We start from the raw sequence: 13,134 nt of genomic DNA on the forward strand, positions 1-13,134 counted from the left end.
CAGGCAGTATAGGGCAGGCAGGGTATGGCACTCACAGGCAGCATAGGGCAGGCAGAGTATGGCATACACATGTGGGGTAGGGCAGGCAGAGTATGGCACATACAGGCAGCGTAGGGCAGGCAGAGTATGGCATACACATGTGGGGTAGGGCAGGCAGAGTATGTCACACACAGGCAGCATAGGGTAGGAAGAGTATGGCACACATAGGCAGCATAGGGCAGGCAGAGTATGGCACACACAGGCAGCATAGGGCAGGCAGAGTATGGCACACATAGGCAGCATAGGGCAGGCAGAGTATGGCACACATAGGCAGCATAGGGCAGGCAGAGTATGTCACACACAGGCAGCATAGGGCAGGCTGAGTATGGCACACATAGGCAGCATAGGGCAGGCAGAGTATGACATACACAGCAGAGTAGGGCAGGTAGATTATGGCACACACAGGCAGCATAGGGCAGGCAGAGTATGGTACACATGGGCAACATAGGGCAGGCAGAGTACCGCCTGTGTGTGCCATACTCTGCCTGCCCTATGCTGCCTGTGGGAGGTGAACCTGGCAGGGGTTTGCTCTGGGAGTTAGTTAGCAGTTGTAAATAGCCATTAAATGGTCCTTAAGGTGTGTAATTATGTGCTGGGTTGCTGTACTATCCACAGGGCAGGAGGAGGCACATGGATTTAAGGGTATCTTAAATATGACATAATATAATTCTTTCACGTATGAATGATGGTTGATATCCCCGCAGTGAGCACCAAGCATTTGAGTTTTTGCTGCGCTATCACCATTAATGTGGGTATGGTCTTGTTATAACATGGGTGTAGTTTGAAGTGGGTGCAGTTTAAAAAGGGGGAGTGGTCAAATCTGGCTTCCATTAGCAGCCCTCCACTATGTATGCTAGAGAAATTCCGGCCCTTGGCAGCACAGAAGTTGGACAGAACTGTTCTAGAGGAACACAGACTGGACATGCCTGCTATGGAGTGGCAATATAGTCAAGGCAGTATTGCTGGCCCCCTCAATTAGTAAATGTATGAGCCACTTACAATCTAATTGGTGTGCTGTTTATAATAATAGTGTATTTCTAAAGCACCAACATATTTTGCAGAGCTGTATAATAAATGGTTGTACACATCAAACATACAGATTGCATACAAAAACCAACAGGTGATACAAGAGGTAAAAAGGTCCCTGTCCAAAAGAGCTTACAATCTAAAAATCTGTCACCACATCAATGTGGCATCTGCAAAACGGGAGTCTCTTCTCTGCTTCTGTTCAGATATGCTTGTTTTAATTGGGCAATATCCCTACATTTGGCTGGTGTTCTGATTGGCTGATTAACTCATTTGTCAGCCAATTTAAGGTAAGTTGCTAGGGCTCTATATACTGAAATTTGGAGGACTTTTTTTTCATTTATTCTTACCCAACATTGGCACTGAGTGGGCTGCGCTGCGTCCCTCCTGCTGTTTTGGCATCGCGATGCAGCAATATATAAATAAATGGTGCTGTAGGAATGCACAGATTACATGTCTGCAATAACTATGGCATTTTAAAGATGTTTCCTGTTTTTAAGTTATTTTCCACGTTTTTTTAAAGTCATTGAACTATGGGGTAAACGGTCAAAACAAACGCAGCAAAAAATGCAAGCCAACGTAAAGTAATTAACTGTAATTAACTGCTGTGGTGGAATTTAATTTAAAGGGCACTCTTTGCGGGGAGGCAGGGACTCTTTGGGGGGGTACTTACTAAAGATCTTACACTGTGTTTTAATGATTTTGGTTATTTTCTTCTCTTGAGTGAAAAAGATGACACTAATACTTACTGGAAAGTGGGTGATAGTTGGGTATACTTGGGCATGATCCTTTCTATAGTGGATAAACCAAGGTCTTGTTAGGGATGATCCATAATTGGAAGCAGTGCTCACCGTCAAGCTTCAAGAGACACATGAGACTTTGTACTGATCTTGTTAGGGCAATATCTCAGTAATCCATGCTTAATTGAGGGTAATCCCAGTGCCTAACTAGCCTTTAGTCATGTACCTGCTGTACTGGGATTTTATGTTTGGTAGCTATAATTGAACAAGTAATGCTTTGGATATTCCAGTTCATAGTTGCTTCAGTTATTATTGAATAAAGTTACCAGACTACGTTTATGAAACAGAAGTGATCAGCCTGACCCTAGATTTTCTTGCATGATTGGTTGTATCTAACCTGCTAACTAACCCGCACATTGTCTCCTAAATGGCCTGTTATTGCTGGGTTGACAGAGTGTCTCTGTTTTTGCAGCTCATGAGCAGGAGAAACACGAGACTGATTCGCAGGAAAAAGGAGCACAGGTGAGTATGCGAAACCCCCCTGGTTATACTACAAACTGGATCCTTCTGGTACAAAAACATACCCAACCCTTTACAATCTTCATCATGGGATTAGAAACTTTTATTTAACCTGTAGAGATAGATAGGATCATGTTTTTTCTGTAGGTGAGCACATGATACTGCTCATTCTGCCTGTAGGGGGCACAGGATCCTGTTTGTTCTGTAGGTGGGCACATGATACTGCTCATTCTGCCTGTAGGGGGCACAGGATCCTGTTAGTTCTGTAGGTGGGCACATGATACTGCTCATTCTGCCTGTAGGGGGGCACAGGATCTTGTTTGTTCTGTAGGTGGGCACATAATACTGCTCATTCTGCCTGTAGGGGGCACAGGATCCTGTTTGTTCTGTAGGTGGGCACATGATACTGCTCATTCTGCCTGTAGGGGGCACAGGATCCTGTTAGTTCTGTAGGTGGGCACATGATACTGCTCATTCTGCCTGTAGGGGGGCACAGGATCTTGTTTGTTCTGTAGGTGGGCACATAATACTGCTCATTCTGCCTGTAGGGGGGCACAGGATCCTGTTTGCTTTGTAGGTGGGCACATAATACAGCCACTTGATTATTCTACTCAAGAGACAAACATGCTTATACTACCTTTAGGGAAACACAGGTTCTTGCTCAATCTGAGATTCTTCTCATCCTCCCCACACTGGATCTCGTACCCCCTATCTTGTCTGGGTACAAACAGGCACTTTCTGACTCTCTCCAATTAAGACCATTATTTTTTATACTTTTGTTCAATTCACTTATCTTCTTAATTTTGATTTATCCAAGATCTTTGCTTTAGGGTGCAAAATCCAAGGTGCATGAGCATCAAATTTGTCAGATGATAAAAACACAAGAGATGAAATCAAGACTATCTGGTGTTTTTTATTTTAATGATTGGGCACTTAGCTTAGTACATTTGCTATTTCCTAACATGGTTGGGTCCAAAACAGATGGAGTGGCCCTGGCTAATTTATTTTTGGATCAACAAGCTTCTTTAGCATGTGAGTGTAGTCAGCTGTGCCACGTAGCCCTTTGGATTTCTGCAGTCTGGCACCAGGCCCGGACTGGCAATCTGGGGATTCTGGAAAATGCCAGATGGACCTCTGCAAGACACCATAGACAGTCACTATTTATTGGGCTGGTGGGGGGCTGTTTGGGCTTCTGTGTACTTGGAATGCCAGGGCCTATTCAGAATCCCAGTCCAGATCTGTCTGGCATCCATGTGTTTTTCCAGGTTATTTACAAATCCATTTGTCAATTATGTCATCGGACTACAGCGCCCCATAGCAGCCAGTCAGACGATTGCTTTCATTGAAAGAAATGGACATAACTGGACAAAACAGAGCTAAATGCAAATTTCTTACTATGGCTGACTGCAAGGGTCAACACCAATATTGATTACACCCCACCAGTATTTAATCTTCAAATTTCACAATACTGGTGGAGATTAGACACCCACACTTAAATTGGGACCAATTTGATGGTAAATTTGATTTGATGGTAACAGGTTACTAATCCTAGCACTAGCAGACCATTCGGGGGCAAATGAAGAATACGTCTGGTGATAGTATATCCATAGAGTTGGTCTGTGTATGGCCACCTGATTATGGGATTGCACCTCAAAGCTCTGATCTTACCTTTACCATCTTCATTTATGTTTGATTTTGTTTGCCTTTTTATTTGGATGCTTCTTTAATCTTTTGTTTTGCATTCTGAAGATATCCACCAAACACCCCCCTGCCAAAAATGCCAAGAGCAGGCTTTACACTGTTCCCCAAAAGTCACCCTCTATTACCTCAAAAAGCCCCTCCAGTCCAGCTGCCTCATCAGTACGGAGCATTCAGAGAACATCACTTGGTGCAGTTGGCCAGCCAGGCGTTACTGCAAGGCTGCACAGAGCCAAGGTAAGGAAAGCAGAGCAACATGCAAGGGTTAATGCAGAGTGGGCTCCATGCTAAATCTGCAGTGTTATTCTCTCTGCAACTGCTCTCAGTTCAATACGTCCGTCTCACACAGGAAATGATAGACTGGTGATATCCCATATGTTTAAGATCCTTAGTTCACCTCCATGGCCTCCAAGCCTTTTGGGTCTGCTGCAGGCCCAGACTGGCAATTTGTGGATTCTGGGAAATACCAGAGGGGCTGCTGTAAGATGCCATAGACAGTCACTATTTATTGGGCCTGTGGGGGGCTGTTTGGGTCTCTGTGTACTTGAAATGCCAGGGCCTATTTTGACTTCCAGTCCAGGCCTGGCCTGCTGTAAAGGAATTATATGTGCCCTGCTTTATATGCTGGCCATGTTGCCTGTGGCCTCAATGTTCTCTGGCTGTAGCCTGAAAAACCCCAAATAATCATTCACAGCATTTTGTCTTTCTTTTAACACTCCTGTCACAATAGTATTATATCTGTCCTGGCCCAAGGCTTCCTTAGCAGCACCCTAGCCAACACACTGCTGCTTTTAGTTTGCTTTTATGGTTTTATTCATTGTGCCCAGTCTCAAAGTGTGTATTTATGTGCCTGTCATGTACCATTCTTTTCTTGACACCTGCCCCCCCATGTTACTGCAGTGGAGAAACATAAGTGGGTACTTTTACGTTAATTTGGTATTCAGTAAATGCATGCTATAGATTTACTATAAAGACAAGACTAGTGCAGGGTAGATAAGGCTCATATAGGACGGAAGAGTATTGCGATTTCTAGATACGTATATGTCACATGGATGCAAGAGACTGTCATACCTAGTGGAGCGTGTGGGTGGGAGCTGAGTGCCCTGTGCCTATCATTATTCACAAAGGCGAATTAGAAGATGACAAAGATAAAAAATATTGCTATATTTGCTTACTAGCTATTCCCTGATAACCATTTTGTATTATGAGAATATTTGAGCTTGGGTGTGTGAGTGGACCTGACACAAGTCCTGTGATAAACCCCAAGCAAACACTGCTGCCACTGAATGGACTTATGCACAAAATAACACATATTTGGTTGCCAGGAGGCTGGAGGTCCGGAAAGTGCTAAAAGCCAGCTCAGTGCTTCAAGAAATGCAACCAGCGCCTCCAGAATCCCAGCAAAGACTTCGTCCATCCCCAAGACCCCCCCTAGTGGTAAGTTTGTAGGGATGCAAAAGCCTTTGGGCAAGATGTCACCATAGTGGGAGCAGAATATAAATTCACTACTAAAATCCTCATTGGCACATGGGCTAGGGTGATATGGTTGGCATATAAAAGATATGAGTCAGTGGAAGAATAATTTAGACCACTTAGATCCAACCAGCAGCTTTCCAAGTGTATTGACATTCAGGTAAATGCCAGTACAGCTGATGGGAATACAAAGAAGAGAAAAGCTTGCATTATGTGATAGAGGCAACTACAGAGAAAGGGAAATGGAGCAGATAGTGGAAAAAGAGAAAGTGATATAGGAAAGGGAATCCAGGGGAATGTAAAGTATTTAGTGGCATAAGGAATGGGATACAGAAGTAATGTGAGAGGAAATAGGAAACTGAGGTAGAAAGCCATTTAAAGGAAGGGGGGTGAGGATTTGTGGCACAGGAGATAGGTGTAAGCAGCCAAGCTACTAAGGGCGTAACATATGATATGGGAAGGTTTCTGATACAGTGATACCTGGGACTGATCTATGGTGCAGCAGGAGGCTTGGTTCTGTAGGACAGTGGGCTTGGTTTTGTAGGACAGTGGGCTTGGTTCTGTAGGACAGTGGGCTTGGTTCTGTAGGACAGTGGGCTTGGTTCTGTAAGAGAGTGGGCTTGGTTCTGTAGGACAGCGGGCTGGTTCTGTAGGACAGCGGGCTTAGTTCAGTAGGAGAGTGGGCTTGGTTCTATAGGAGAGCGTGCTTGGTTCTGTAGGAGAGCGTGCTTGGTTCTATAGGACAGCATGCTTGGTTCTGTAGGAGAGTGGGCTTGGTTCTGTAGGACAGCATGCTTGGTTCTGTAGGAGAGTGGGCTTGGTTCTGTAGGAGAGTGGGCTTGGTTCTGTAGGACAGCATGCTTGGTTCTGTAGGAGAGTGGGCTTGGTTCTGTAGGACAGCGGGCTGGTTCTGTAGGACAGCGGGCTGGTTCTGTAGGAGAGTGGGCTTGGTTCTGTAGGAGAGTGGGCTTGGTTCTGTAGGACAGCATGCTTGGTTCTGTAGGAGAGTGGGCTTGGTTCTGTAGGACAGCAGGCTGGTTCTGTAGGACAGCGGGCTGGTTCTGTAGGAGAGTGGGCTTGGTTCTGTAGGAGAGTGGGCTTGGTTCTGTAGGACAGCATGCTTGGTTCTGTAGGAGAGTGGGCTTGGTTCTGTAGGACAGCATGCTTGGTTCTGTAGGAGAGTGGGCTTGGTTCTGTAGGACAGCATGCTTGGTTCTGTAGGAGAGTGGGCTTGGTTCTATAGGACAGCATGCTTGGTTCTGTAGGAGAGTGGGCTTGGTTCTGTAGGACAGTGCAAGGCTTTCTGTAATAAATACCTTCTTTTCTAACAGCTGTCAGAAGGGATCAGAGAAAGCCGCCACCCAGCGGTGCCAAGCCAGACAGAGGTGAGTGGCACATATACTGTGGGGAGCAGATTAACCCATGTAATTAATATTACTAAGTTGCTACTGTCAGACTATACCGTTGCTATGTTTAATAGGCAATAGTGCGATTGCATAATGATTATTACATTCAATGTGTGGGTGCTCTGAGCTGATCTTGGTAGCCCCTATATGGACTGGCAGCCTACAGAAAGCTCTGTTTGGCAGTACTTCAGGTTTTATGCCTCCAAAACTTGCCCCTAAGCCAGGAATTAAGAAATAAGCACCTACTTTGAGACCACTGGGAGCAACATCCAAGGGGTTGAGGAGCAACATGTTGCTCACGAACCACTGGTTGGGGATCACTGGTCTAGAACAACCAAATGCACACAGCTGCCACGGGCTGAATATTACAGCTGGCTGAGAAGCCACAAGTGTTGCAGTACCAGGCTTGTTTCAGGTTTCCTAGTTTCATGATCAGACCCCATTTGTCTAAATTGTCATGTAGTTCTCCTCTCGTTCAGTTCTAATGCAGTTTTACCCTTGTTGCAGCAGAATCGCCCAAATCTGGTGAAAGGAGCGGGTACAGCAGTCCTGGATCACCTGGCACACCAACTGGACGTTCTTCTTCACAAACACCCCCAACCCGGGAGCCCAAAAAGATTGCTGTCATTCGCACCCCTCCCAAATCCCCAGCATCTGCCAAGAGCCGTCTGCAGCCAGTCACTAGCCCAGCAGCCATGCCTGACCTGAAGAATGTGCGCTCAAAGATCGGCTCAATAGACAACATTCGGCATCAGCCAGGTGGCGGCAAGGTACCAGGGAAGCAGATTTGGCAAAGGCCAGAGATTTATGGTGCAGTAGATCAGAGGATATATAATTCCATAAACCACGATAGAGCTCACTGCCCTCACCCATATTCCTTTCCTTGTATAATGTACTTACCTCTGTTCTTTTTTATACAGGTGCAGATAGTTCACAAGAAGATCGATTTGAGTAGTGTGCAGTCCAAGTGTGGGTCAAAGGACAATCTGAAACATATGCCAGGGGGAGGCACAGTAAGTGGCCCCTCTTTATACACAGCTATGCAGACAATGAAGATAAAGCAACAGGGCACATGATGAGCAGGGAGCGACACATCCTTACTTGCCCGCTAACTTGCCGGTCACCCAAGACGCAGAGAAGCCTTGTACTTACCACCTTTCCTATGTCAGGCATTAAGTACAGGCTCTGTAATAAGCACTAAGGGTTACAATTTTGCAAGCTTTAGTGCTCTTGCAGTTGCAGACGGGGCTTCGCTCAAAGGGGCTGTTCACTTTTAAATTAAATATGTTGTAGAGAGTGCTCTGAAAATTTTCAACTGGCCTTTATTTTTCATTACTTGCGGTTTTTTAATTATTTAGATTTTTATTTAGCAGCTATATGGTTGCTATGGCCCAAATTTGCTGCCTCAAGTTCAACCCTTCCAAGTAAACACAGCTGTACTTGTATTTAAGGGCAATAAACCTTACTGCTGACTAACGCAGGGAGTTTAATGTGCTGTGTAGCCATATTGTACAGAGGCAGCAGGGTTCTTATTGAGGGAGCTCTTGTATGAAGTGGGCCACTGGCCTAGAGAGCTGCTAAACTTTAGCAATCAGGTGACCTATTAGATTTTGCTCTCTCTCTCGTTTGCTCGTTTCTAACTCTGTTCTCTCTCTCTTCTGTCCACTTTCAGATACAGATAACTCACAAGCCGATCGACTTGACACACATCACTTCTAAGTGTGGATCTTTTGGCAACATCCACCACAGACCAGGTACCGCTGGCCACACTTATTCATAGCCTCGCCCAACTTGTGCCCAGTTTTAAAGATAAGTAAACCTTAAAAAACAAGATGATGTGAAATTGATGAAAGTGTTATTCTAGGCACATTTGCAATTGATATTCATTACTATTATTATTTTTAAATTCCATGATATTAAGAGTTAAAGAACTGTTAATATGAATGCACACATTACCACCTGCTGGTTCCTTTCTGAACACTAACCTTCACTAACCACTGATGTACAAACCCAGATTGCTAACTGCCTCCTGGCTATCTCCTCCTGGATGAACCAATGCCACCTCAAACTTAACCTAGCTAAAACAGAGCTCATGGTCTTCCCGCCCAAACCTAGCCCTTCTCCTCCTTTAACCATTACTATTGATGACATGACCATTAACCCTGTTAAATCAGCACGCTGCCTTGGGGTTATCTTTGACCAGTCACTTTCCTTCTCTAATATGGATTGACAGTGTTATTAATTAACACTGCCAAAACCTGAGGGGAATATTGCCAAGATACGCCCCTTTCTTTCACAAGTTACTACTAAAACACTAATCCATGGCCTTATCCTTTCCCGCTTAGATTACTGCAATCTCCTACTAACCGGCCTCCCGGACTCCCACCTCTCTCCCATACAATCCATCTTAAACTCTGCTGCCAGGATCCTCCTGCTCTCTCCTAAGAGGAAACCTGTTTAGCCTCAACCTCAATCTCTCTAGCATGGCTGCCTGTTAAGCAAAGGATAGCTTACAAAATCCTTCTGCTAACATTCAAAGCCCTTCACTCCTCTGCTCCTCACTACATTTCTTCACTGGTCTCCCTGCATGTTCCTGGTCATCTCCTCCGCTCCTCTCGGAGCCTCAGTCTTTTTACACCATCCACACCCACTGCGCTCTCTCGTCTTAAACCTTTCTATCTCGCTGCTCCTTACCTCTGGAACTCTATCCCTGAATCGCTCCGTAGGGAACACTCACCCACTCTCTTTAAGAAAAAGCTCAGCTGTTACCTTCTGGAGCCCTAAAACATTATTTTGCCCAGTCCTGGGCTCAAGGGCAAATGCCTGTACCTGGTGCACTCTTACCTTCCTATTTGTGCCTGTATGTTACCCAACCACTTAGATTGTAAGCTCTACGGGGCAGGGACCTCCTTCCTACTGTGTCTCATACCACATGGCACTTATTTCCTGTCTATTTATATATATTTATTGTATTTATTATAACATTGTAAGATTGTACAGCGCTGCGTACCCTTGTAGCACTTTATAAATAAAGTTATACATACATACATACATGCAGTAGTTGAGGACGTTGTTGAGGAACTTATCAGGAGAATGAAAAAGGTCTTTTCTGATGTTCTTTTGGTTTGGAAAAACATTAGAAACTTCAGATAACTTTTTCCACATCTTTCATAAAGAGAGGAACATCAAATCAGCCCTTTTAATTTCTCCTGACAACGTCCGTGACTACTTTGTGTTTGGAAACTGACCAGCAGGTGGTGCTGCTGTAACAAAATGCATTCATATTAACAGTACTTTAAACCCTTAATATCTTGGATTTTTAAAAAAAAAAAAAAAAAAGTAAATATAAATTGCAAAAGTGTTCAGAAAAGCACTATCACCGATGTTACATCAATTTTTTTTAAAAAGTTTAACAGCATATTGTATGCTCAAAATAATGTCCTTCTTAACTGATGTCTGATTGTGACTTGTTCATGTATCTTCTGGGCCTGACAAGGGATCACCTTGGCTTAGAAGCCAGCTGCGCTCTGTATAAGGTCCATGGCCACTGGGTCTAGAGAACACTCCCATTATTTCTTGTCCTGTTGGGGTTCCGTTCCACCTGGCTGTCCTTGTGTACTCAGTAATCAGAATCCACCCAATCACATTATTCATCCACATTATATCTAAAAGTGTGATGCCTATATAGCATGCCTGTATACTGCAACATTTCCTAACAGCCCGGCCAGCGTACGCAACATGGCGGTCACCTACTTCCTTTTCTCTCTCACACAGGGGGAGGCAACGTGGAAGTAAAATCCGAGAAACTGGAATTTGACAAGATTCAGTCAAAGATTGGATCCCTGGACAATATAACCCATACACCAGGAGGGGGCGCAAAAAAGGTACAATGGCTTAGAGACGGGCACGGAACAGGAAGCCAAGACAGAATGGAGCAATCCCTGGGTCACTGCCATGGCGTCCTGGCATAGTGGGCAGATTATGACTTTAGCAAAGGATATTTTCTTGCATAGGACATAATTGCAGGATTGAAATATCAGATTATCCTAGAGAAGTACCCACTTGGGCATCCATGCTGTGTTGGCTTCCTGCCCCCTGCAACTAACCCTTGCCCAACCTTTCTCTGCTGCTTTTGCTAACAATTTCTAAGCACTTTGTGCAGTGTTAAAAAAAGCCGACAGAAGTGGCTCTGCGGGCGTAAGTGCAGCTATGGGCATGGGCGCCACGCTCTGGGCTCATTCCCTCCATAGGTGTTTCCTTAAGGCTATGCTCTGGCCTCTCACACGTGCCTCTCTTTCTCTCTCACCAAAAACATTTTCCTTCCAATTCACTCCCCACTGCTTCACTGTAATCTGCCTTTATCTGTGTCCACCATCCCCCTCCCCATTCATCTTAATGGAACCCAGTGCAAAATGGCTCCTACCTAGGGATGCATCAAATCCATCATATTTACATTCAGCCAGATTTGAAATCCTACAAGAGATTTGTCCAAATACGGAATTAAGTCCCAACTCTAATTTGCAAAATCAGATTAAAGTCACCAAAAATTGGATTGTAAAAAATGTTTAGCTTTCAGTTGTCTGGCACTTTAAAATCACGAGACTTTAGGGCTTGAATTGACCACTATGGATTCTGCCAGCTTTGTGTGCTGCTCAATTGTGGATTTGGTATATCCCTCCTCCTTCCATTGCAATGTCAAAGGTTCCTTCTTTTCCTAGAATTCCCCCTTATGACTAAATGCCACCAACTAGAGCAAACAGGCAGTCAGAGGGGGGTATATAGAGAATTGTAACTGTTGTGCGGCCAGTGAGACTCCCTCCAAGAGACCAAGTTCTTATGTTAATTTGCAAGTGCTCTGTTGACCTCTTTTGTCATCATCATCACCATCATTATATTATAAAATGCTTCCCACCCCCCTGATTAAGCAGGAAATAACTGGCCTATTTAATTGGGAGACAGTACGACATCACTGCTCTTGCACGTTTGTGCCTTAGCAACAGCACCTTGTAATAATAGCAGTGAGGGCAAAATTGTTATGGATAATGGAGCAATAGTGCCCTCTGCTGGACAGAGACTAACAGACATGTTATACAGTAATAGCTTGCCCTTTACACAGTTCTCTAGCAGGTATAGGATTGAGAATATTAGCAAAGGCCATTATGGCAGAGTGTGTACTGTTCTATGGCTTATTGGAGCAATATTCGTATGGTGCTCGCATAGGGTGGGTCTGCTGGTGGCATCAGGGTCCCCTTAACTCCTTCCCATCTGTGCTTTCATTTTTCCTGCCATTTTTCCCCAACCCGCATGCTTTTAATTGATTCCCCCCACCCTTCCCTACCCACTCCATCTTGTCACCTCCAGAGAGAGAAAGAGAATGAAGAGCAGACAGGGGATACCCCTTCCCCTCCTAATGGGCTGTTACAAGGCCCTCTTGCCCCCTTGACTGAAGAAACAGAGGTGCCAGACTTGGTAGAACAGGAGAATGGTAAGTACCCAGTTGCCCAGGCTCCTCTCATTTCTTCCTGGGGTACTCTGACTCGTGTCAAGCCTAGGACTGAAGCAGCTTTATATTGCCATATTGGCCATATTATACTTGCACCAGTATGGTATCTATTTTACAGGAACCCATTTTCCAGTAATAAATCAAAAAACAAAGAAAAAAAAGCTTCAGCAAGTTTACTGCAAAACATTTATTGTGGGTAGTGGTAACACGACATGTTTCGGGTCAATACCCTTTATCAAGCGTACTGGTACTGGGTATTGACCCGAAACATGTCGTGTTACCACTACCCACAATAAATATTTGGCAGGAAACCTTCTGAAGCTTTTTTCTCTTAGTTTTTTTTTGGATTTCTACAATTGTATTTGGTTTCAGCACAGAGCAACAACTAGGAGCTAAAGCTTTTCTTCACAAGTATTTTATACAAAGTTTACCGAAAAAGTGGCTGCTAATAAGCCATTACCTTAAGTCATGTTGATAGCTGGACAGTTCTTGTAGTCCAACACCACAGATTGCCTATGTTATATAACCCAATAGTCCCTGTCAGCATCCCAGCCCTCGAAATCTAATTTTAAAGGGAAACTAATACATTTTAATATAAAGTATCAGTTCAATGCAGAATGTTACTAGCATGTTGGTGTATCAGTGAGCCTTAATGGAATGGACTATCAGTACTAGAACTCATGGTGGACCCAGGCCTTAGTAGGCCCCAGCCTAAGAAAATTCCCATCAG

General features: G+C 44.5%; 1 protein-coding gene across 14 annotated transcripts in view; it reads left to right on the forward strand.

Moving 5' to 3' along the window:
* The window catches only part of mapt (microtubule associated protein tau), a 46,690-nt gene that overhangs the window by 31,407 nt on the left and 2,149 nt on the right, over window positions 1-13,134 (forward strand). For 5 of the 14 annotated variants that reach the window (XM_012952563.3, XM_012952560.3, XM_012952569.3 and 2 more), the window contains 8 exons: window positions 2,278-2,327; window positions 4,074-4,259; window positions 5,348-5,459; window positions 6,827-6,880; window positions 7,409-7,671; window positions 7,822-7,914; window positions 8,574-8,655; window positions 10,676-10,785. In XM_012952563.3, the coding sequence (XP_012808017.2) occupies window positions 2,278-2,327; window positions 4,074-4,259; window positions 5,348-5,459; window positions 6,827-6,880; window positions 7,409-7,671; window positions 7,822-7,914; window positions 8,574-8,655; window positions 10,676-10,785 (950 nt within the window). 14 annotated transcript variants of the gene reach the window in all.

The sequence above is a fragment of the Xenopus tropicalis genome, chromosome 10, assembly GCF_000004195.4.
Source record: "Xenopus tropicalis strain Nigerian chromosome 10, UCB_Xtro_10.0, whole genome shotgun sequence".
Lineage (NCBI taxonomy): Eukaryota > Metazoa > Chordata > Amphibia > Anura > Pipidae > Xenopus > Xenopus tropicalis.